Raw genomic sequence first — 25,026 nt, forward strand, 5'->3', positions numbered from 1 at the left:
GTGCTGCTGTGTCTGATCCACTCATACCAGCACAACACACACTAACACACCACCACCATGTCAGTGTCACTGCAGTGCTGAGAATGATCCACCACCCAAATAATACCTGCTCTGTGGTGGTCCTGTGGGGGTCCTGACCATTGAAGAACAGCATGGAAGGGGGCTAACAAAGCATGCAGAGAAACAGATGTACTACAGTCAGTAATTGTAGAACTACAAAGTGCTTCTATATGGTAAGTGGAGCTGATAAAATGAACAGTGAATGTGGCAACAACACCTGAACCCAATCATTTAAAGCAGTGGTCCTCAACCAATTATATCTCATATATCTTATTTATCTATCGATCCGTGGTGCAAAAATAGTAAGGGACCGCTGATTTAAAGGGTGTCCACATACTTTTGATCATACTGTACATAGTATACTATTGTAAAAAAAACTTTTAAATCCAAATATAACAGACACTACTGGATGTTACCTAACATTTAGCATATGCACCTCAGACAAGGGTAGTACAGCCACACACACACACACACACACACACTCACACACACTACTATCACTGCCTGCCTTTTGCTTCTGCTGGGTGTTTCCATGGTAATGCATCAGCCTCCTTATCCATCCTGTTTCATTTTGACAGGACTGGACTACAGAGGCCTGATGCATTACCACTGCCGAAACACCCAGCAGAAGCAAAAGGCATGGCAGATGAGGGCGATAGGTAACCATTTATTACTTCAAAACTAACAGTCATGTGACCTTGGAATGCTGTCCTTGTTTACATAACATGCTATGATGTATATACTATAACAGTAGGGCCTCTGGTCTCTCAAACCCTACTGGCGTTGTTTGTCCAGCACATCCCACAGATGCTCGATTGGATTGAGATCTGGAGAATTTGGAGGCCAAGTCAACACTTCAAACTCGTTGTTGTGCTCCTCAAACCATTCCTGAAGCATTTATGCTGAAAGATGCCACAGCCATCACGGAATACCGTCTCCATGAAAGGGTGTACACGCGCACCCGGCCATCCACGTGATATAAAAGAAAACGTGATTCATCAGACCAGGCCACCTTCTTCCATTGCTCCATGGTCCAGTTCCAATACTCACGTGCCCATTGTTGGCGCTTTCGACGGGTACAGGGGTCAGCATGGGCACCCTGACTGGTCTGCGGCTATGCAGCCCCATACGCAACAAACTGTGATGCACTGTGTATTCTGACACCTTTCTATCAGAACCAGCATTAACTTCGGATCGGACCACACGGGTCAGCCTTCGCTCCCCACATGCATCAATGAGCCTTGGCCGCCCATGACCCTGTCGCCGGTTTACCACTGTTCTTTCCTTGGACCACTTTTCGGGAACACCCCACAAGAGCTGCAGTTTTGGAGATGTTCTGACCCAGTCGTCTAGCCATCACAATTTGGCCCATGTCAAACTCGCTCAAATCCTTACTCTTGCCCATTTTTCCTGCTTCTAACACATCAACAAGACAGGAGTAAACCCCATTATTTATTTATTTTATTTATGCATTTTCTCCCTTATTTTGTCCCAATTTAGCATAGCCAATTAGTCTTCCACTGCTGGGGACACTCACTTATTATTTGCCCTTACTTTTGGTGGATTCAAAGATGAGACCAGTCTTGCACATGAAGAGTCACGCACTGATCTCCACGTTCCTCCAATTCAGAGACAGGTGCCTCAGGCTACTAACCAGGGTCCTTACACAGCATCAAAAACACCACCCACTTTTTAGTCCAGTCTTTTCCACCCAGCAGATTAGTGACCAATTTTTGTCTACTGCCAGTGGCCGCCCAGTCTCGGGAGGTTCAGAATCCCAGCGCTGGTGTGCTACTGGAATATCCCGCTGCACCACCTTGGTGCCCTCTCTCCACCATTGATGAACTGATGCCAAAAATAACATCTTGCATGAAACAGGTCGATCAGAATGCCACACGGGTCCCTAAATTATGCAGCAAGTTCGGTCTCAGAACCCCCAGGCCATTCGCTTTCACTTTTTCTGCATCAAATATCAAATATGAGATCGGTAGCGTGTGGTCACGCTGCAAAAACCCCAAATAATGAGCCTCTGCAGTTGCTTTAATTTGACGTGTGACGATATGGTTTCCATGGTGATCAAAGGAAGTGAAAGGCAATAAACACAGTTCAGAATTGCTCATGATGTGAAGGATTTCTGAAGGATATACACTGATCAGCCATAACATTAAAACCACCTCCTTGTTTCTACACTCACTGTCCATTTTATCAGCTCCACTTACCATATAGAAGCGCTTTGTAGTTCTATAATTACTGACTGTAGTCCATCTGTTTCTCTACATAAGTTTTTAGCCTACTTTCACCCTGTTCTTTGATGGTCAGGACCCCCACAGGACCACCACAGAGCAGGTAGTATTTGGGTGAGTGAATACAGCAATGCTGATGTTTTAGTGTTTTTTTTTTAACACCTCATGGTCACTGGGCCCAACAGTGACAACCTGGCAGTGGTGGGCCTAAATCAGCGACCTTTTAATTACTATTCCAGTGCCTAGATCCAAACCACTAGGCTTCAACCATCTCATGCTAAGAATGATGCCTCTAGCTGCTCAGGTGGCGGAGAGGTAAAACACACGCTATAACATCGAGTCTCAGCTCTGCCTGCCGTCTGGGCTGCGCAACCACTTATACAACAGTTAGTTCCGACCTTACAATCTGATTGGTTGAGAAGGGTTCTAATCGTGCTGATATTCGTGATAACAGCACGGCCTTTTCACACCACAACTGTATTACTCCGCTGACGCGTTGCCAGTAACGACAAGCTTCATGCACACAAACGCGCACGCAGGCCACACAGACTTTTTCCCGATCGCGTTTTAAATCCGTTATCTGATATACAATCTAGTGCACTGTGTAGGGAACATAAATCAATTGTCTAATATATTGTCTTGTGCACCATGTAGTGAACATGAATGCGTTATCTGATATACAATCTAGCGCACTGTGTAGGGAACTTTAACCAATTGTCTAATTCACTATCTAGTGCACTATGTAGTGAACATGAATGCGTTATCTGATATACAATCTGGCGCACTGTGTAGGGAACATAACCAATTGTCTAATTCACTATCTAGTGCACTATGTAGGGACCATAAATCCGTGATCTGACACACAATCTAGTGCACTATGTAGGGAACATTAATGTGTTTGTAACGCGAACAGTTAGCTTAATAGCCCAGTTAGCAGCTCCTAAAAGTTCTGTTATCACCCATATCCTTTGGTGTGTGCGAGAGGTTTTTTCCCTTCGGAGGTTCTTGCCATCTTCTTCTTGTTGTTCTTACCTCCCTGAAATGAGTTTTTGCAACTTGGGATGTCTGCTTTGTAGTGTTAAACTTTATATTCGTTGTGGAACTACTTTTTGGCGGAAGGTATTGTCAATGTTAAAGCATAGTTATTATGAAATTCAGGGATTCTTTGATTTATTTTCTTTCTTTATTTTGTAAAAACTGTTGTATAAAAGCAATAGAACACTTGAGGTCGCCTTCGGCTCGTGCCTGCGACCAAATCACAGCCGTGATGTTATTCGCGATAACACACTCCCTCTCGTGTTCTATTGCTTAAATGAACAACGATTGGCATGTTGTTCAGATAGGGGTGGGATATTTAAGCCGGATAAGGACTCTCTCATAACTAATGCAATTACGACCTCTACTGGCTGATTAATGCCGCCTGCACAGAGACGGGAAAAGAGTGCTGTCAGGGTGTGTCTCTCCGTACACAGTGCTGATCAGCATTGCACTAGTCAAAGTGTAGGTGACAAGATGCATACGGCTGCTGCCCACGTGTCGGAGGGGGCGTAGGTTAGCTTCGTTCTCCTCAATCAGAGCGAGGGGGGATTGGCATTGGTGGAGAGTAAGCATGACGCAAGCGGGCAACTGGATGCGCTAAAAGTCGGGAGAAAAAGGGAGAAAATGCATAAACAAAATATAAAAAAAGAATGATTTCTTCATTTCAGATTTCACCCGTTCTCCAGTCTTTACTTAACCCGTCTCTGGCTTGGATTGGACTTCCACTTGCTTCACTTACAAGCCACTTTTGATAAAAGCCTCCGTTGACTAAATAAACATAGTAACACTAATAAAAGCTAGTTTTAGCCAGATTTACCAACAAGTTGTTCCAGTGGTCCAATTTAAAGCAGCTTCCTGTGGTACACCATTCTCTTATGTGCCACAGCACTCGCTAAAGATGTTACTTCCTATAATGAGGGCAGACAGAGTCCCCGAGGAGCCTTCAGGACTAAAATAACTCACTCCTGCTCATACAAAGGCCAAATCCTGCATTCTGGGAAAAAATAAAGCCAGCCATGTTTTTATTAAAGAAAAATATATCGTTTTTTATAGATATTTGCTTAATAATTCAGTTACTTTAAAGTAATATAAAGAAAAAAAGAAATAATACATTATATACTGTGACAGTATACCGTCTAAGCAATTAAGGGTTAAGGCTTTTGCTCAAGGGCCCAACAGTGACAACCTGGCAGTGGTGGAACTTGAACCAGTGAATTTAGAATTTTCTATTTTTTCCCACTTTTTTTCCCCAGTTCTCTCCCCTAGTCGTGTCCAATTACCCTGATTGCATCCTCTATACTGATTCGACCCTTCACCGCTGACTGAGGACACCTCTCAACTGACATACGCCCCCTCCGGCACGTACAGTCAGTACAGACTGCTTTTTTCACCTGCACGAGTCGAGTTCATACACCGACGGGTACTGTGTACGGAGGGCCACACCCCCATCAGCATTATTCCTTAGCCCTGTGCAGGCGCCATCAGTCAGCCAGCAGGGGCCGCAGTCGCACCAGTTATGAGGACCTATGATCCGACTTTCTTACCCTCTAACCCAAAACAACAGCCAATCGTTGTTCATGCAGCCGCCCAGCCCAGTCGGAAGGCAGAGCTGAGATTCGATTCGATGTATTCGAAACCCCAACCCTGGTGCGCTAGCGTACTTTACCGCTGCGCCACCTCTGCAGCCCTACCAGTGACCTTTTGAGTACCATTCCAGTACCTACTGTAGGTCCAAAACAAAATGATTCACCCTAGTTCTAAAATCCATTTTTTTATTGTTTTACACATTGTCAACAGTTGTGTTGGGTGGATTTTTAAATACTGTTTAAAATTACTGGCCTCTTTATTTGGAACACATACCCTGTTAGCTCTTTTTAAATCATGTGTGTTAATCTTCTTTTAGCCTTTAATCTTAAACCACTTTCGAAACTGAGGTATTTAAAAATCCCAACAACACTGCTGCACCTGCTACACTCATATCAGAACAACACATATTACCATAGGTCTGTTCAAAAACCTAGTGAGCTGCCTAAGTAAAGAAGATTCTAATAAGTGAAATGAAATTATATAAATAAATGAATAATACAAATAAAGTATCCCTGCATGAATACATTTGGCTGGAAAATCCCCTACCTGGCAACTTTGTGAAGTGCCATCAACCAGGCGAGATGAATAGCGCCAGTGCCCTCTGCCGTTTAAAGTGAATATCAATTCATCTTAAATGGCACATGTGCACCGATTTTTAACTGTCTTGTGGCGCATCGTTACATCCCTATTATGAACACCTGTTAGCTCTTTTTAAATCGTGTGTACATCTTCTTCTAGTCTTTAATCACTGAACACTTTCGAAACTGAGATTTTTAAAAATCCCAACAACACTGCTGCACCTGCTACACTAATATCAGTACAACACACACTACCATGGGTCTCTGTGAGCCGCCTAGCTGCTTACGGCCTACCTAGGCAGCTGCCTAAGTAAAGAGGATTCTAATAAGACATTGAACTTATAAGGAATATTATCTGGACGCACTGCTTAGACAGCGATTACGCCGATTACATCACTGCAGATTCGCTTACTAAGCTAACACAGTTAGCCTCGGGCCATTCAAACCAACGGGCTGAGGCGGCACAACCCGCTAGCATCTCCCTCTGTGTACCGAAAACAGTTAAACTGTCACTGACAAGCCTGATCTGCAAATAATTGACACTTGTGCACCTTTATACAAATTACAAATCAGTGAGAATTTATTTACATTTGAAAAGAACTCTTCATTGCTCCACATTAGTCCCCATATTTGTATTTTTTGTGAGAAATGTTGTGCCGAACTGAATGCTGGGATTGCCTTCATCACTAAGGAAGCATCGGATGCTCCATCGTCATTCAGTCAGTTTATAGCTTTGAAACGAGGCACCTCTGTAGGCAGCATTTTAAGGCATCTAAGAATTCAGACAGCCTTCTTCTCTGGAGTGCGTAGGCTGGCGTAAAATACATCTATGTGGTTTTTGGACAGACCCCATGTCAATAACTAGTTAATTCGTTCATTGTAGTAAGGAGAATGGTCCATCATCCAAGCATCATCTGGTCTTTTGACTGTGTATGGTAGGTGTAGCTTATTAAATAAACAATGCATGTACATTACATTCAGATAGGTGTACCTAATAATCTGCTTGGTGAGTGTATGCTGGTATTTGAGGTCTGTTTCTATTAATAGATCAGTATTTCTAGCCACAAATGTAACGTTTGCTACCGGGCGGGTGTGAAGAAGACGAAAGGAAAGGATGCAGTGCGGAGGACAGATGATTCAGTGCGGGCACCAAGATTCCACACCTCTGTGGTACTCAGAGTAAGACTGTTTATAATGACCAGCTGCTCCTCACACAAGCGGTCACGCAGATACACCTCCTACCAACACCGGTTCATGTGTGCACCATGCCGACACGTACCATCACTTAGATATTCACTACAGGGGAGACCAAAACAAACTGATATGTACACAGAGTACCAAACTACTCACAGCTTTGCTTTAATGTTACAATGGTACCTTGTAACTCGACATCCCCTAAACTCAAAATATTTTAAACTCAACGTGTGTGTGTGACCACTGCTTTGTTCAGTGTTCAGCTTAAGCAGCATTGAAAAAAGTCACCAAATTTGCATTTGTGTGGAATAACCGTCAGATTCACTCTGAAAGCTCCACATGTACAGTATCTGTGTTTAGCTGGATTTTACTCCTGTTTCACTTTTAAACTTGTGTTACAGCTCGAGGTTCTGAGAAATTGTAAGAATCAGCTTTTCCGAGACAGTCTAAAACACTTACAGCTTAACGAGACTTAATGTATTAAAAGAATGACATAAACACTAATCCTCTCTTAATTATTACTGCTCATGAGTTCTCTCCACTAATGAAATTCCTCGCTCGTTGTTTTATTACAATAAAGTCTTGTTAAGCTTCGTGCACCGCCACACTCCATGGGAAAGCTATTTTGCCGCTTCTCATGTGAAGGCGCTTTTAATGAATGGAATACAGTATTCCAAGATCAAGCATCTCCACGATTAAGAAGCATAAGGAAACAATAAAGAAGTAAAGTGCAGGTGTAATTTTTATATTGATTTTTAACTTATTTTCAGTGTCAAAAACAACACCATTACTTTACATTAGCCTAAAATACACTAATCAGCCATAACATTAAAACCACCTCCTTGTTTCTACACTTACTGTCCATTTCATCAGCTCCACTTCCCATATAGAAGCACTTTGTAGTTCTACAATTACTGACTGTGAGCCCCCTTTCATGCTGTTCTTCAATGGTCAGGACCCCCACAGGACCACTACAGAGCAAGTATTATTATTTATATGGTGGATCATGGTGGTGGTGTGTTAGTGTGTGTTGTGCTGGTATCAGACACAGCAGCGCTGCTAGAGTTTTTAAATACCGTGTCCACTCACTGTCCACTCTATTAGACACTCTTACCTAGTTGGTCCACCTTGTAGATGTAAAGTCAGAGACGATCACTCATCTATTGCTGCTGTTTGAGTTGGTCATCTTCGAGAGCTTCATCAGTTGTCACAGGACGCTGCCCACAGGGCGCTGTTGGCTGGATATTTTTGGTTGGTGGACTATTCTCAGTCCAGCAGTGACGGTGAGGTGTTTAAAAACTCTATCAGCACTGCTGTGTCTTATCCACTCATACCAGCACAACACACACTAACACACCACCATCATTGTCAGTGTCACTGCAGTGCTGAGAATGATCCACCACCTAAATAATACCTGCTCTGTGGTGGTCATGTGGGGGTCCTGATCATTGAAGAACAGCATGAAAGGGGGCTAACAAAGCATGCAGAGAAACAGATGGACTACAGTCAGTAATTGTAGAACTACAAAGTGCTTCTATGTGGTAAGTGGAGCTGATAAAATGGACAGTGAGTGTAGAAACAAGGAGGTGGTTTTAATGTTATGGCTGATCGATGTATATGCAGTTCAGCGGAACCATGGAACGCATTTACAGGTTTCCCATACATCCTTACGGGAAAAAATACCTTGAAACTCAACGCCTTTTAAACTCGACACCAGTCCCAGAACCAACTGATGTTGAGTGTTAAGGTATTACTGTACTTATCATCAGTCAGAAATGATTTCTGCAGCTGAACATTCATTAACAGGATATGCCGCGCTACACAAAATGGAACCCTGGTGTGCATGTGCACTTCTCAGTAAGAGTGAGATGTAGATTTTGCGTGAGGGTGTGTAGGTGGCTGCCAACAGAACGCAGAAGCGGCTTGAAAGTGAATGCAGCATTGAAGCAAAAAGAGAGAAATGGGAAAATAGTGAAAAAAGGATGAAGGGGAAAAAGACTTATGTGAGAGGCAAGACAGATCCCACAGACTGTAAGCTCTCTCTCTGTCTCTCAGACATGACCAATTACTGCTCCTCCCACCCTCACCGCTTCCAACCAAAATATAAAGGTGCGGAAACTTTTTGAAGATCCCTCGTGTATATATATATATTAGGGATGTAACGATTCACCACAATACAGTTAATAACCGATTAAAAAATTACACGATTCAAATTGATTTGACATGTAAAATGAATCGATATTCACTTTAAACAGCAGAGGGCGCTGGCGCTATTCACCTCGCCTTGTTGAACGTCAATGGCGCTATACGCCTGGTTGCCAAATTCGGGGATTTTCAGCCAAATCGGGCTTAATTCAAGGGTTGTGCCGCCTCAGCCCGTTGGTTTGAATGGCCCGAGGCTAACTGTGTTAGCTTAGTAAGCGAATCTGCAGTGATGTAATCGGCGTAATCGCTGTCTAAGCAGTGCGTCCAGATAATATTCCTTATAAGTTCAATGTCTTATTAGAATCCTCTTTACTTAGGCAGCTGCCTAGGAAGGCCGTAAGCAGCTAGGCGGCTCACAGAGCCCCATGGTAGTGTGTGTTGTACTGATATGAGTGTAGCAGGTGCAGCATTCATTTTGCATAGTTTGTACTTACCTCAGAAATAAAAGGGCATTCATTATTTAGATAAATAACCACAAGTACACTTTTATTTTCTTTTTTAAGAAAAAATTAAGGGAAACTGTCATAATTTGTCTTCAATTTCAGTTTAAAAAATCGTATTGTGAACCCAGTATCGTATCGCGGTAATGACAGTAATGTTGTGGGTCAAAATTATGTTAACACTTGAATAGGGAAAACATACAACCCCAAATCAGAAAAAGTTGGGAAAGTAGGGAAAATGCAAATAAAATAAAAATACAGTGTTCCTTACATTTACTTTGACTTTTATTTGGTTGCAGACAGTTTAAACCCAAGATGCTCCACTTCATTTCATTTGTTAATATACCTCCATTCCTGCAACACATTCCAAAAAGTTGGGACGGGGGCAATTTAGGGCTAGTAATGAGGTGAAAACACTAAATAATGATGTGATTCCAAACATGGAACATGATTGTAATCATGGTTTGGTACAAAAGCAGCATCCAGGAAAGGCTGAGTCTTTGATGAGCAAAGATGATCAGAGGATCTCCAGTTTGTCAACAAATGTGTGAGAAAATGATTGAAATGTTTAAAAACATTGAACCTCAAAGAAAGATTGGAAGGGATTCACATATTTCTCCCTCTACAGTTCATAATATCATTAAACCATTCAAGGAATCAGGAAGAATTTCAGTGCATAAAGGCCAAGGGCGCAAGCCTAAGCTGAACGCCTGTGATCTTGATCCCTCAGACGGAACTGCATCAAGAACCGCCACTCAACAATAGCTGATATAACCACATGGGTGAGGGATTACTTTGGCAAACCTTTGTCAAGCACTACAATACAGAGTTACATGCACAAATACCACTTAAAACTTTACTGTGCAAAAAAGAAGCCTTATGTTAACCATGTCCAGAAGCAGCGTCGACTTCTCTGGGCTCTGAGGCATCTAGGATGGACCATCACACAGTGGAAACATGTATTGTGGTGAGATGAAGACCAAAGACGAAAAGGACCATCCAGACTGTTATCAGCTACAAGTCCAAAAGCCAGGATCTGTCATGATATGGGGGGTGTCAGTGCCCTTGGCAAAGGTCATTTACACTTCTGTGATGGCAGCATTAATGCAGAAAAGTACACTGAGATCTTAGAGCAACATGTGCTGCCTTCAAGACGTCATCTTTTCCAGGGACGTCCATGCATTCTTTAACAAGACAATGCAAAACCACATGCTGCAAACATTACAAAGGCATGGCTGCGGAAGAAGAGGGTACTTTATATACACATGTAATTATACACATGTAATTATACACAGGTAATTAAATCCAGCTTAATAAATATGAATGAAAGCAAGAGAGATCAACATGTGTTCAGATACAGCACATACAACTAGTCAGCAGCTAATCAGCAGCTAATATTTATAGATAGGAGGGAATCAACTGTGCTGAAATGTACTCCGTTCAGAATGATTAAGCCAGCGGCACCAGATGAATTAAAAGTAATTATGAATCAACATGATAAACCTCCTACAGCAATTGTTTCTTTGGAGAGAACATGAATGATAATGCTGCCTGTTACAACAGCTCTGCATTCCACATCAACCATCAAAGATGTCATTGCTCAATTAATGCTCTCGGGGAAAAAAAATTATTTCATTTTTTTAAAAGCTGATGCTTGATTAAGAGTGGATCTTCAGTCCCATCGCGGATTTTGCGAGTGAAGTCGAAAGACAAACTTGGTATTTACTTGGTGAAATTACTTGATTATTTCCATTGTTCATTGTGTAAATAAAACACACTCATAGTATTTGTTTCAGTTTAACATAATTTCAACTTTTCCTTGTTCGAGTTCAGGCCATTTTCTTGAAAAGGAACGGAGGGCAGAATTTATGTATAAATAAATGGACAAATTTTATGATGTAAGACGACAATGAGCTTCCTCTCTTAGAAAGACCAGCAGCCGCCACTGGTACAGAGTAACAACACTGATCTGCAACTCACTCTTACCCTCTTCTAGTGCTTATATGCTGGCTTCAGTTACAACTTGTATTCTGAGATTCTAATCTGAACAGAAGAAACACATGTGCACACTGATATCACAAATAGTGTGGGTCAGGCAAAAATACCCTTCTCTACCCTACACGTTCAGGGTACCCAGCAGAGAAAGACTAATTGGCTATGTTAAATTGAGAGAAAATCCATACATAACATAGAGAAGAAGAAACTGGCATTCTGTATCCTTATATGTACACTGATCAGCCATAACATTAAAACCACCTCCTTGTTTCTACACTCACTGTCCATTTTATCAGCTCCACTTACCATATAGAAGTATTTTGTAGTTCTACAATTACTGACTGTAGTCCATCTGTTTGTCTGTGTGCTTTGTTAGCCCCCTTTCATGCTGTTCTTCAATGGTCAGGACCCCCACAGGACCACTACAGAGTAGGTATTATTTAGGTGGTGGATCATTCTCAGCACTGCAGTGGTACTGACATGGTGGTGGTGTGTTAGTGTGTGTTGTGCTAGTATGAGTGGATCAGACACAGCAGCGCTGCTGGAGTTTTTAAATATTGTGTCCACTTACTGTCCACTCTATTAGACACTCCTACCTAGTTGGTCCACCTTGTAGATGTAAAGTCAGAGACGATCGCTCATCTACTGCTGCTGTTTGAGTCTGTCATCTTCTAGACCTTCATCAGTGGTCACAAAACGCTGTCCACGGGGCGCTGTTGTCTGTAAATTTTTGGTTGGTGGACTATTCTTAGTCCAGCGGTGACAGTGAGGTGTTTAAAAACTCCATCATACTTATACCAGAGCAACACACACTAACACACCACCACCTTGTCAGTGTCACTGCAGTGCTGAGAATGATCCACCACCTAAATAATACCTGCTCTGTGGTGATCCTGTGGGGGGTCCTGACCACTGAAGAACAGCATAAAAGGGGGGTAACAAAGAATGCAGAAAAACAGATAGACTACAGTCAGTAATTGTAGAACTACAAAGTGCTTCTATATGGTAAGTGGAGCTGATGAATGGACAGTAAGTGTAGAAACAAGGAGGTGGTTTTAATGTTATGGCTGATTTATCACAGTATATTTACTGTCTTTTAGGCACTAAACACATCGAGATATAGAACAAAACTTATAAATGGTGGTTGAATTTAATGCACCACGGAAAAGAAACCTTGATAAATGTGTCTATTGTGAATGAGCAGTGTAAGTGTAAACTATCCGTAACTGCAATGTCTTCGATACATAATTAATTGGGTGTCCCAATACAAATGAAACACCCAAAAAGCAAAAAGACTCTTACCATCAGAATGGGTCTTCTGCACAGGTCCCTCTCCGTGACCAGTCTCTCGTGGTCGGTGACATACAAGCCTTTCTGTGCCAGAGCCTGAATGACGGCGTCATGACCCAGCAGGGGTTTGGCAGCGTCGCTTTTTAAGATGAGGCTTCCTGCGCGGCAGTACAGGTCAGCCGAGAGCAGCAGTTCAGCCACCGGCGGCTTCACGTGCTCCTGCTCGTACTGGTCTGTGTAAAACGGATCCTGCAGGTCATTTGCGATGCTGTCTGTGGAGTCAAAAGAAGAGACGGATCTATGGGTTATCCCAAGGCTGTAATCACAATATATATTGCAGGGGGGGCAATGTCACGCTCAAAATGCTCAAAATGCCCCCCCAAATTACTCACTCACTCACTTTCTTAACCGCTTATCCAATCAGGGTCACATTGCTGGAGCCTATCCCAGGAACACCCATTGCAGGGCAGACACACACAAACACACACTCATACACACACTCATTCACCTATAGGGTATCTCCAATTAACCTGACTGTATGTTTTTGGACTGTGAGAGGAAACCGGAGCTCCCAGAGGAAACCCACGCAGATACAGGGAGAACATGCAAACTCTGCACAAAAAGGATCTGGAACGCCCCACCTGTGGATCAAACCCAGGACCTTCTTGCTGTGAGGCAACAGTGCTACCCACTTAGCCACTACCCCCCCCCAGGCAGCAAGTGAACATTTTATCCTCAAAGTTGATGTGTTAGAAGCAGGAAAAATGGGCGAGCGTAAGGATTTGAGCGAGTAAGCGAGTGTGACAAGGGCCAAATTGTGATGGCTAGACGACTGGGTCAGAGCATCTCCAAAACTGCAGCTCTTGTGGGGTGTTCTCGGTCTGCAGTGGTCAGTATCTATCAAAAGTGGTCCAGGGAAAGAACAGTGGTTAACCGGCAAGAGGGTCATGGGCGCACGTGGGGAGCGAAGGCTGGCCCACGTGGTCTGATCCAAAAGACGAGCTACTGTAGCTCAAATTACTGAAGAAGTTAATGCTGGTTCTGATAGAAAGGTGTCAGAATACACAGTGCATCACAGGTGCAGGGCTGTTTTGGCAGCAAAAGGGGGACCAACACAATATTAGGAAGGTGGTCATGATGTTACGCCTGATCGGTGTATGTGTTTACGGATTGAGTGCATAATCTATGGAAAAGTGAGCTTCTCTACACATGTGATAATCTCTCTGTAGTCTGTGCTGCACCTCAAAAGAACAAGCCAGTAAAGTATTACGCTCCCGATAGTTTGTCTGTGTGCACAGACATCCCAAGTTGCAAAAACTCATTTCAGGGAGGTACCCCCGGACCGCGAGCCCGACCCCCCAAGCCCAAAAAAATTTAATAAAAAGGCTAAAAAACCTCTCGCACACACCAAAGGATATGGGTGATAACAAAACTTTTAGGAGCTGCTAACTGAGCTACTAAGCTAACTGTTCGCGTCACAAACACATTAATGTGTACTACATAGTGCACTAAATAGTTTGAAAGATAATAGATTTATGTTCCTTACATAAATGCACTCGATTGTATATTAGTTAACGGATTTAGGTTCCCTACATAGTGCACTAAATTGTATATCAGATAACAGATTTATGTTCCCTACATAGTGCACTAGATAGTATTTTAGATATGAATTTATGTTCCCTACGTAGTGCACTAGATAGTGAATTAGACAATTGGTTTATGTTCCCTACACAGTGCACTAGTTTGTATATCATATCACGGATTGATGTTCCCTACATAGTGCACTAGATAGTGTATTAGATAATGCATTCATGTTCACTACATAGTGCACTAGATGATGATTTGTGTTCCTTACATAGTGCACTAGATAGTGTATTACATAATTAATTATGTTCCCTACATAGTGCACTAAATTGTATATCAGATAACGGATTTATGTTCCCTACATAGTGCACTAGATTGTATATCAGATCACAGATTTATGTTCCCTACATAGTGCACTAGACACTGTATTAGATAACGCATTCATGTTCACTACATAGTGCACTAGAAAGTATAACTAGATGATGATTTGTGTTCCTTACATAGTGCTTCAGATAGTGTAGTACATAATTAATTATGTTCACTACATAGTGCACTAAATTGTATATCAGATAACAGATTTATGTTCCCTATATAGTGCACTAGATTGTATATCAGATCACGCATTTATGTTCCCTACATAGTGCACTAGATAGTGTATTAGATAACGCATTCATGTTCACTACATAGTGCACTAGAAAGTATAACTAGATGATGATTTGTGTTCCTTACATAGTGCACTAGATAGTGTATTACAAAATTAATTATGTTCCCTACATAGTGCACCAAATTGTATATTAGATAACGGATTTATGTTCCCTACATAGTGCACTAGATTGTATATCAGATCACAGATTTATGTTCCCTACATAGTGCACTAGATAGTGTATTAGATAACGCATTCATGTTCACTACATAGTGCACTAGAAAGTATAACTAGATGATGATTTGTGTTCCTTACATAGTGCTTCAGATAGTGTAGTACATAATTAATTATGTTCACTACATAGTGCACTAAATTGTATATCAGATAACAGATTTATGTTCCCTATATAGTGCACTAGATAGTGTATTAGATAACGCATTCATGTTCACTACATAGTGCACTAGAAAGTATAACTAGATGATGATTTGTGTTCCTTACATAGTGCACTAGATAGTGTATTACAAAATTAATTATGTTCCCTACATAGTGCACTAGATTGTATATCAGATCACAGATTTATGTTCCCTACATAGTGCACTAGATAGTGTATTAGATAACGCATTCATGTTCACTACATAGTGCACTAGAAAGTATAACTAGATGATGATTTGTGTTCCTTACATAGTGCACTAGATAGTGTATTACGTATTTAATTATGTTCCCTACATAGTGCACTAAATTGTATATCAGATAACGGATTTATGTTCCCTACATAGTGCACTAGACAGTATATTAGACAATTGATTTATGTTCCCTACACAGTGCGCTAGATTGTATATCAGATAACGGATTTAATACGCGATCGGGGAAAAAAAGTCGACTGTGTGTGCGCGCACACCTGTGTTTGTGTGTGTGTGTTGCTCTTGGCCGCTCGTTCTGGATTCCGGGAGATTTTATCTGACTTGCGGGCATCAGGGAGCCGCTATGTATACGCGGGAGACTCCCGGAACTTCCGGGAGACTTGGGATGTCTGGTGTACGTTTTATTTCTTCTTATAAACTCATCAACTGTAAAGTCGCTCGATTACACAAACACACAAACCTTACATTTTGAATTTCACAGCAAATTGCATATTACACGGGAACCAGCTCATTTCACGGTCCATAAACTGGGTAGGGCCTCATATATAAGACGCTATAGAAGGTTAGTAAGTGCATGTTAGTGCTCAGCTTAAGTGCTTAGTAAAGAGGTGGGTCTTTAAACGTCTTTTGAAGACAGTGAGAGACTCAGATGTTCGAACAGACGGGAAGTTTGTTCCACCACTTGGGTGCTAGTACAGAATAGAGCCTATTACTACCTCACACCTTCACCCACTACAGCTTCACCCACCCAGTCACACTCAAACAATCAAACAGTGAACTTTTTTCCTTATAAAGAATGTAAATCACATGTTTAAGCACTGAGACTCCTACTCCGACGTTCCTACATCATTAAAATGACCACGACATCAGATTCTCTGGGTGTGTTTTAGTAACAGAAAGAAACCCTGCAGATGTGTACACTTGCATAGTTGTGTACAATGTCATTAGCATTTAGACGGTACTCAAGCTGGTCTGCCCCTGTGGCCGGTGCCCAAAAATTCAGTTCAGAGGAAAGACACGACTTACATCCAACATTCCCAAGAGAGTACAGAAAAGCACAGCGAGGAATACTAAATCCATCGTGTAAATCACAGGTTTAGTAAATTGTAAGGAACGCACAAAACCCTAAGCAGTAGCTGTTTCAGTCTGTGGTAACAGCATGGTAGAATGGCATGTTAGACTTGGAGCTTTTAATGACTGGACTGGGAATGTAAACAAAATAGGCCAAAAGTAAGTAGATCTGTGCAAGGTTTGTCATCACATGCAAGACACTGAGCTGGAAAACTGCACAGGAATGTAGAGATCTACAACCCCCAATCAGAAAAAGTTGGGACAGTATGGAAAATTCAAATAAATAAGAATGCAGTGTCAGCCCAAGATTTTTCATGTTTTGTCTGCTGAACTTCATTTCATTTGTTAATACACCTCCATTCCTGCATTTTAGGCCTGCAACACATTCCAAAAAAAGTAAGGACAAGGGCAATTTAGGGCTAGGAATGAGGTGAAAAAACTAAATAATGATGTGATTCCAAACAGGTGATGTCAACAGCTGATTGTAATCATAGTTTGGTACAAAAGTCTTTGATAAGCAAAGATGATCAGAGGATCTGATTGAAATGTTTAAAAACAATGTACCTCAAAGAACGATTGGAAGGGATTTGCATATTCTCCCTCTACAGTGCATAATATCATTAAACCATTCAAGGAATCGGGAGGAATTTCAGTGTGTAAAGGCCAAGGGTGCAAGCTTAAGCTGAACGTCCGTGATCTTCGATCCCTCAGACGGCACTGCATCAAGAACGCCACTCAACAACAGCTGATATAACCACATGGGTGAGGAATTACTTTGGCAAACCTTTGTCAAACACTACAATACAGAGTTACATGCACAAATGCCAATTAAAACTTTACTGTTCAAAAAAGAAGCCTTATGTTAACCATGTCCAGAAGCAGCGTCGACTTCTCTGGGCTCGGAGGCATCTAGGATGGACCATCACACAGTGGAAACGTGTATTGTGGTCAGATGAATCAGCATTCAGATGAATCAGCAGAATCAGTTATCAGCAACAAGTCCAAAAGTCAGGGTCTGTCATGGTATGGGGTGTGTCAGTTCCCTTGGCAAAGGTCATTTACACTTCTGTGATGGCAGCATTAATGCAGAAAAGTAAATTGAGATCTTAGAGCAACATGTGCTGCCTTCAAGACGTCATCTTTACCAAGGACGTCCATGCATTTTTCAACAAGACAATGCAAAACCACATGCTGCACACATTACAAAGGCATGGCTGCAGAAGAAGAGAGTACATGTACTGGACTGGCCTGCCTGCAGTCCTGACCTGTACCCAATAGAGAATGTGTGGAGAATTTTGAAACGAAAAGTGCGACAATGATGACCCCGTACTGTTGTACATCTTAAGACGTGTTTGCAGAAAGAATGAGACAAAATAAAAGCTGAAACATTAAATCACTTGGTATCCTCGGTGCTTAACATCTTTTAAGTGTAATGAAAAGGAATAGCAACATTACAAAGTGGTAAATGCTTTACTGTACCAACTTTTTTTGGAATATGTTGCAGGCCTGAAATGCAGACAAAGTTGAGCAGACAAAACAAGAAATATCTCAGGTTCATCCTTTCTGCAATGAAATAAAAATCTAAGTAAATGTAAGAAACTCTGTGTTTTATTATTATTTGCATTTTCCATGCTGTCCCAACTTTTTCTGATTTGGGGTTGTATATTAGATCTGTATTTATTACTCACAATACTAGGATATAACTAGGATCTACTGATACACAGTAACAACATTGAAACCACTGACAGGTAAAGTACAAAAGTATCTCTCAAGGGCTGCAATATAATAAACAGCAAGGAAGCAGTCAGCTACTGACCTTGATGTCTTGGAAGCAATAAAATAGGCAAGCGTATTAAGCTCATGATGGCTAGACAACTCAGTCAGTGCATCTCTAGAACAGCAGGTCTTGTGGAGTGCTTCTGGCATGCAGTGGTCTGAGGAAGGGCAACCACTGAACCAGCAAATCTGGTAAATATGGTCTGATCCAAGAGAAAAGCGACTGTAACATAAATTGCTGGCTATGAGAGAACAGTGGAAGAACACACAGTATGGGGGTGCATTGCAGCAGACTGGTCAGCTGGCCACCCTGTTCTTCAACGGTCAGGACCACCACAGAGCAGGTATTATTTAGGTGGTGGATCGTTCTCAGCACTGCAGTGACAATTGAACCTGCCTGTACATCTTTGGACTGTGGGAGGAAACCGGAGCACTCGGAGTAAACCCATACAGACATGGGGAGCACATGCAAACTCCAGAACCTTCTTGCTGTGAGGCAACAGTGTTACCCACTGAGCCCCCCATGCCGCCCTTGTTTACATGATACAATCAGAAGAAACAACAGCCTGATTACTGAAAAATCAATGTATTTACCATGCTATCATTTTTACCAGTTTTACCACCGCTTTATCCTATTCAGCATTTATGTGGGACTGTGGGAGAAAACCCACACAGACACAGGGGAGAACATGTAAACTCCACACAGAAAAGACCCAGACAGCTGCACTTGGGAGTCGAACCCAGGACCTTCTTGTTGTGAGGCGACAGTGCTACCCACTGAGCCATCATGCCGCCTAGTTTTACCACCGCTTTATCCTATTCAGGGTCGCTGTGTGTCCGATTCATAGGGCAAACACACACACACACACACACACACACACACACACACACACACACACACACACACACACACACACACACACACACACACACACACACACACACACACACACACACACACACACACACACACACACACACACACACACACACACACACACACAGTGGGACTTTAGTCTCTCCAATGAACCTGCCTGTACATCATTGGACTATGGGAGGAAACCGGAGCACCTGGAGGAAACCCACACAGACATGAGGAGAACATGTAAACTCCACACAGAAAGGACCCGGACAGCTGCACTTGGGACTCGAACCCAGGACCTTCTTGTTATGAGGCGACAGTGCTACCCACTGAGCCATCATGCCGCCCAGTTTTACCACCACCCAGTTTTACCAGTTTATCCTATTCAGGGTCGCTGTTGAGTCCGATTCACTGGGGGAAAGGGAGTCACAGGACACACACACACACACACACACACACACACACACACACACACACACACACACACACTCGGACTTAAAGGGGCTTTAGTACTGTATCTCCAGTGAACCTGACTGCACGTCTTTGGACTGTGGGAGGAAACCCATTAAGACATAGGGAGAACATGCAAACTCCACACAGACAGGACCCAGACCACTCCATCTGGGAGTCGAACCCAGGACCTTCTTGCTTTATCATATTCAGGGTTGCTGTGAGTCTGATTCATAGGGCAAACACACACACACTTAAGGGAGCTTTAGTACTGTATCTCTAATGAACCTGACTGCAGGTCTTTGGACTGTGGGAGGAAACCGGAGTACCTGGAGGAAACCCACACAGACACGGGGAGAACATGCAAACTCCAAACAGACAGGACCCAGACCACTCTACCTGGGAATCGAACCCAGGACCTTCTTGCTATGTGGGGAAAGTGCTACGGTACCCACTGAGCCATCATGCTGCCCAGTTTTACCACCGCTTTATCCTATTCAGGGTTGCTGTGAGTCTGATTCATAGGGCAAACACACACACACACACTTAAGGGGGCTTTAGTACTGTATCTCCGATGAACCTGACTGTACATCTTTGGACTGTAGAAGGAAACCGGAGCACCTGGAGGAAACCCACACAGACACGGGGAGAACATGCAAACTCCACACAGAACCCAGGACCGCTGCACTTGGGACTCAAACCCAGGACCTTCTTTCTGTGAGGTGACAGTGCTACCCACTGAGCCATCATGCTGCCCAGTTGCTGTGAGTCTAATTCATAGAGCAAACACACACACACACACACACACACACACACACACACACACACACACACACTTAAGGGGACTTTAGCATCTCCAATAAACCTGCCTGTATGTCATTGGACTATGGGAGGAAACCGGAGCACCTGGTGGAAATCCACACAGAACCCAGGACTGCTGCACTTGGGACTCGAACCCAGGACCTTCTTTCTGTGAGGTGACAGTGCTACCCACTGACAGTGCTGCCCAGTCGCTGTGAGTCTAATTCATAGGGCAAACACACACACACACACTTAAGGGGACTTTAGCATTTCCAATAAACCTGCCTGTACATCATTGGACTATGGGAGGAAACCGGAGCGCCTGGAGGAAACCCACACAGAACCCAGGACCGCTGCACTTGGGACTCGAACCCAGGACCTTCTTTCTGTGAGGCGACAGTGCTACCCACTGACAGTGCTGCCCAGTCGCTGTGAGTCTAATTCATAGGGCAAACACACACACACACACTTAAGGGGACTTTAGCATTTCCAATAAACCTGCCTGTACATCATTGGACTATGGGAGGAAACCGGAGCGCCTGGAGGAAACCCACACAGAACCCAGGACCGCTGCACTTGGGACTCGAACCCAGGACCTTCTTTCTGTGAGGCGACAGTGCTACCCACTGACAGTGCTGCCCAGTCGCTGTGAGTCTAATTCATAAGGCAAACACACACACACACTTAAGGGGACTTTAGCATCTCCAATAAACCTGCAAGTACGTCATTGGACTATGGGAGGAAACCGGAGCACCTGGAGGAAACCCACACAGAACCCAGGACCGCTGCACTTGGGACTCGAACCCAGGACCTTCTTTCTGTGAGGCGACAGTGCTACCCACTGACAGTGCTGCCCAGTCGCTGTGAGTCTAATTCATAGGGCAAACACACACACACACTTAAGGGGACTTTAGTACTGTATCTCCAATGAACCTGACTGTACATCTTTGGACTGTAGAAGGAAACCGGAGCACCTGGAGGAAACCCACACAGAACCCAGGACCGCTGCACTTGGGACTCGAACCCAGGACCTTCTTGCTGTGAGCTACATTGTTACCCATATTTCAATGTACTGCAACGATCAGGTTTGTTTGTTTCAAAACAATAGAAAAAACAACATGATGGTATAAGGACGCCACCTACCTGTACCAAAAGCTTTGGCCAACAGCCATTCAAGGCTTGCGCGCATTTTAGCTTTGTTAAAGTCATAATGATCGACAGATTTGATGGCAGGAACAATGAAGGTCTTTTTCCAGTCGTTGGATTGACTTAGATCGCCCATGATCGTGGAGGACTGACAGGGGGGTGAGGAGGAGCAGCAGGGCGGTCGGTGTGATCACAGATCCAGGGTGAACGATGACATCCTTCCTAAAGAATCCAATAAAGCGGAATCTATTTACGCTCAGTTTTAGATCAAGTAGCGCATCTTGTGCTGTATTAATGTGAATAAAACTCGATTGAGGATCAAGTTTCTTTAATCACAAGCTAGTATTCAGTATAATCCGGTCCGATCGTAAAGAAAAGTGGGGTACAGCCCTAATATTTCCATCCATTCTGCTCTGAATCCTCTGTGCTCCCGTTGCTGTGCTAGCGAGTCCCCTTAAAGGAACACCGCATTGTCTGAACTAAACTACCCAGAATTCAGATCCCGATCCAGCATAGTTTAACCAGACAGCTGTGTGAACTCGACATGCCCTTCCACGTCCAAACAGACCGCTGGAATATTTACGGTTTTCCCTTGATCTAATCTATTCATCCGATTCATCCATGCTCACTGCTGTTTTCCTGCCATACCGTTCAGGACGGCCGGGTTCTAACGCGCATGCGCGTTCCAACCAGCACAGCCCACGGTCAACGGTACAGCCCCGCAGTAATAAAATGGACAATGGCTATGATGGTGCTACAGCTGAACATGCTACGTGTGCACATTATACTCCATATATACACCGATCAGCCATAACATTAAGCTCTACTTACCATATAGAAGCACTTTGTGGTTCTACAATTACTGACTGTAGGCCATCTGTTTCTCTGCATGTTTTGTTAGCCCCTTTTCATGCTGTTCTTCAATGGTCAGGACTCTCCCAGGACAGGAACGCTACAGAATAGGTATTATTTGGGTGGTGGATCATTCTCAGCTCAGTTAGTGTGTGAAATGATTGACAAAATTTACATAGACAAACCAAAATCCATCAGGATCTAAATCAAAATGTTTTATATACAGATGAAACCAGACTAGGGCTCCTAGGCAATGCCGGCCAGCGTTATGTTTACAGATGATGAAATAAAGCCTACAAAGATATATGCTCCCTACCTACAGTAAAACCTGGTGGAGAATCCATACTGTTGTGAGGCTGCTTTGCTAGAGAGAGCTGAAATCTGCTAGTGGGAAAAGAAACCCTGCAAACATTCAAAAGCTTGAGAGAACTGCAGTATAATAGAGGAAAAATACCAGCAGTTACAAGAGGCTTCTGTTTATGTCTGTGAAATATGTACTATGTACTGAGTGTATGTTCACAGATACACACGTTTTCTCCATGATTATGTGGAATGTTTGGCATGTGTGCATTGTTTATCTGTGAAAGAACTGGCACCAGGATGCACTGTAGGATAAGTGATTTATCTAAATCTTCTAAACATTGTAAAAATGTCATGAACTGTATGTTTTTAAATCCCTAAATTTTCTTGCAATCTTGCATAGTCTGTTGGACTATGCGTTCAAATTGTTTTCAACAACTTGGCAAACTTTGTCCCATCCATGATTGATAATGACTGAACTCTTGGTTAATCGAATTAAGCTCTTTTTAGATCAAATTACAGTAGCAACCGGTGTTTTTGATCACAGTTTTCAATAGAATGCAAGCTTTCTTGTTTTGTTCGCACTTTACTAACTGTCCCAACTAACTAGGTTCTATGTTAATAGAAGTTTTATCATATAATAATTGTCTGGGATCATCCAGACAACCATCAAGCCACCCATGCCCATATAGTATTATTATTATTACTATGTATTATTATTATACAGGCTGGATGCTCAGTGTCACATGTAGAATGGGTGCAGCACAGTAACAGAATTTTTGAGAATAGAAGAGTTTGCTCCTCATATCCAGTAACTGACTGTAGGGGGTTTTGTGTTCTTACCGTGTTAGTGTGGGTTTCATCCCACCATACAAAATAAAAGGTGGTGGATTCACTTATTTAAATTGCCTTGTGCTCCAAACATGTTGATTTTCTATTTTGCTACCTTGGCTTTTTGAAAAGCATGTATTACTTATTAATTGCTGTAATTTAAGGTTTTTAAGCATTACATTAGTACTATATAAACATTATAGCCCTACCTAAAATGCTCGAGTAAAGACACCTCAAAATTACAGATTGAAAAAGTACATCTTTTTGAAGACTGGGAGTCGATTCCGCAAAAAAAGAGTCGATTTACTTATACCAGGCTTTGGGGACTAAGAGTCGACTCCAGAGTGTCGGATTTGATTTCACGAGTCGACTTAAGTTCCCACATAACATGTTACCGGAGTTGAATCAGATGAAGTTTATAATTTTAAGTGTTAATATAAATGACACAAAGATTACATTTTTTTTGTTTAAGAATTAAGTTGGTACTACATTAGGTTACTAAATATGTCAGAGTCGACTCCAGAGTGTCGGACATTACAAACATTATAGTCCTACCTAAATGCTCCAGTAAAGACACTTCGAAAACATTCCTAAAATAACAGATTGAAAAAGTACATATTTTTGAAGACTGGGGGTCGATACCGCAAAAAAAGAGTCGATTGATTTATTCCAGGATTTCGGGACTAAGAGTCGACTCCAGAGTGTCGGATTTGATTTCACGAGTCGACTTAAGTTCGCACATAACATGTTACCGGAGTTGAATCAGATGAAGTTTATAATTTTAAGTGTTAATATAAATGACACAAAGATTACATTTCATATGTTTAAGAATTAAGTTGGTACTACATTAGGTTACTAAATATGTCAGAGTCGACTCCAGAGTGTCGGACATTACAAACATTATAGTCCTACCTAAATGCTCCAGTAAAGACACCTCGAAAACATTCCTAAAATAACAGATTAAAAAACTACACATTTTTGAAGGCTGGGAGTCGATTCGGCAAAAAAGAGTCGATTGTCTTATTCCAGGCTTTTGGGGATTAAGAGTCGACTCCAGAGTGTCGGATTCGATTTCACGAGTCGACTTAAATTCGCACCTAACATGTAACTGGAGATGAATCAGATGAAGTTTATACTTTTAAGTTTTATTAAAAATGACACAAAATTACATTTTATGTGTTTAAGAATTAAGTTGGTACTACATCAGGTTACTAAATATTTCAGAGTCGACTCCAAAGTGTCGGATTTGATTTCACGAGTCGACTTAAATTTGCACATAACATGTTACCGGAGATGAATCAGATGAAGTTTATAATTGTAAGTTAATATAAATGACACAGATGACATTTTATGTGTTTAAGAATTAAGTTGGTACTACATTAGGTTACTAAATATATCAAATAAATAAATTAAGTGAGAATTCTTTTAATTAATATGCG

The 25,026-nt window shown here is 42.3% G+C and overlaps 1 protein-coding gene across 2 annotated transcripts in view; it reads right to left on the bottom strand.

The window, feature by feature from the left end:
* The window catches only part of camsap2a (calmodulin regulated spectrin-associated protein family, member 2a), a 63,071-nt gene extending 40,541 nt beyond the window's left edge, over window positions 1-22,530 (bottom strand). Inside the window, exons 1-3 of one of the 2 annotated variants that reach the window (XM_063012851.1) lie at window positions 22,436-22,530; window positions 21,602-21,826; window positions 12,643-12,902 (exon numbers count right to left, since the gene is read on the bottom strand). In XM_063012851.1, coding sequence (XP_062868921.1) covers window positions 12,643-12,902; window positions 21,602-21,740 — 399 coding nt within the window. In that variant the 5' untranslated portion in view covers window positions 21,741-21,826; window positions 22,436-22,530. Of the gene's footprint in view, window positions 1-12,642; window positions 12,903-21,601; window positions 22,241-22,435 lie in introns of those variants that run through there. The other variant, XM_063012852.1, reaches the window with a different exon arrangement.
* Window positions 22,531-25,026: the final 2,496 nt, after the last annotated feature.

The sequence above is a fragment of the Trichomycterus rosablanca genome, chromosome 17 (genome assembly GCF_030014385.1).
Source record: "Trichomycterus rosablanca isolate fTriRos1 chromosome 17, fTriRos1.hap1, whole genome shotgun sequence".
Lineage (NCBI taxonomy): Eukaryota > Metazoa > Chordata > Actinopteri > Siluriformes > Trichomycteridae > Trichomycterus > Trichomycterus rosablanca.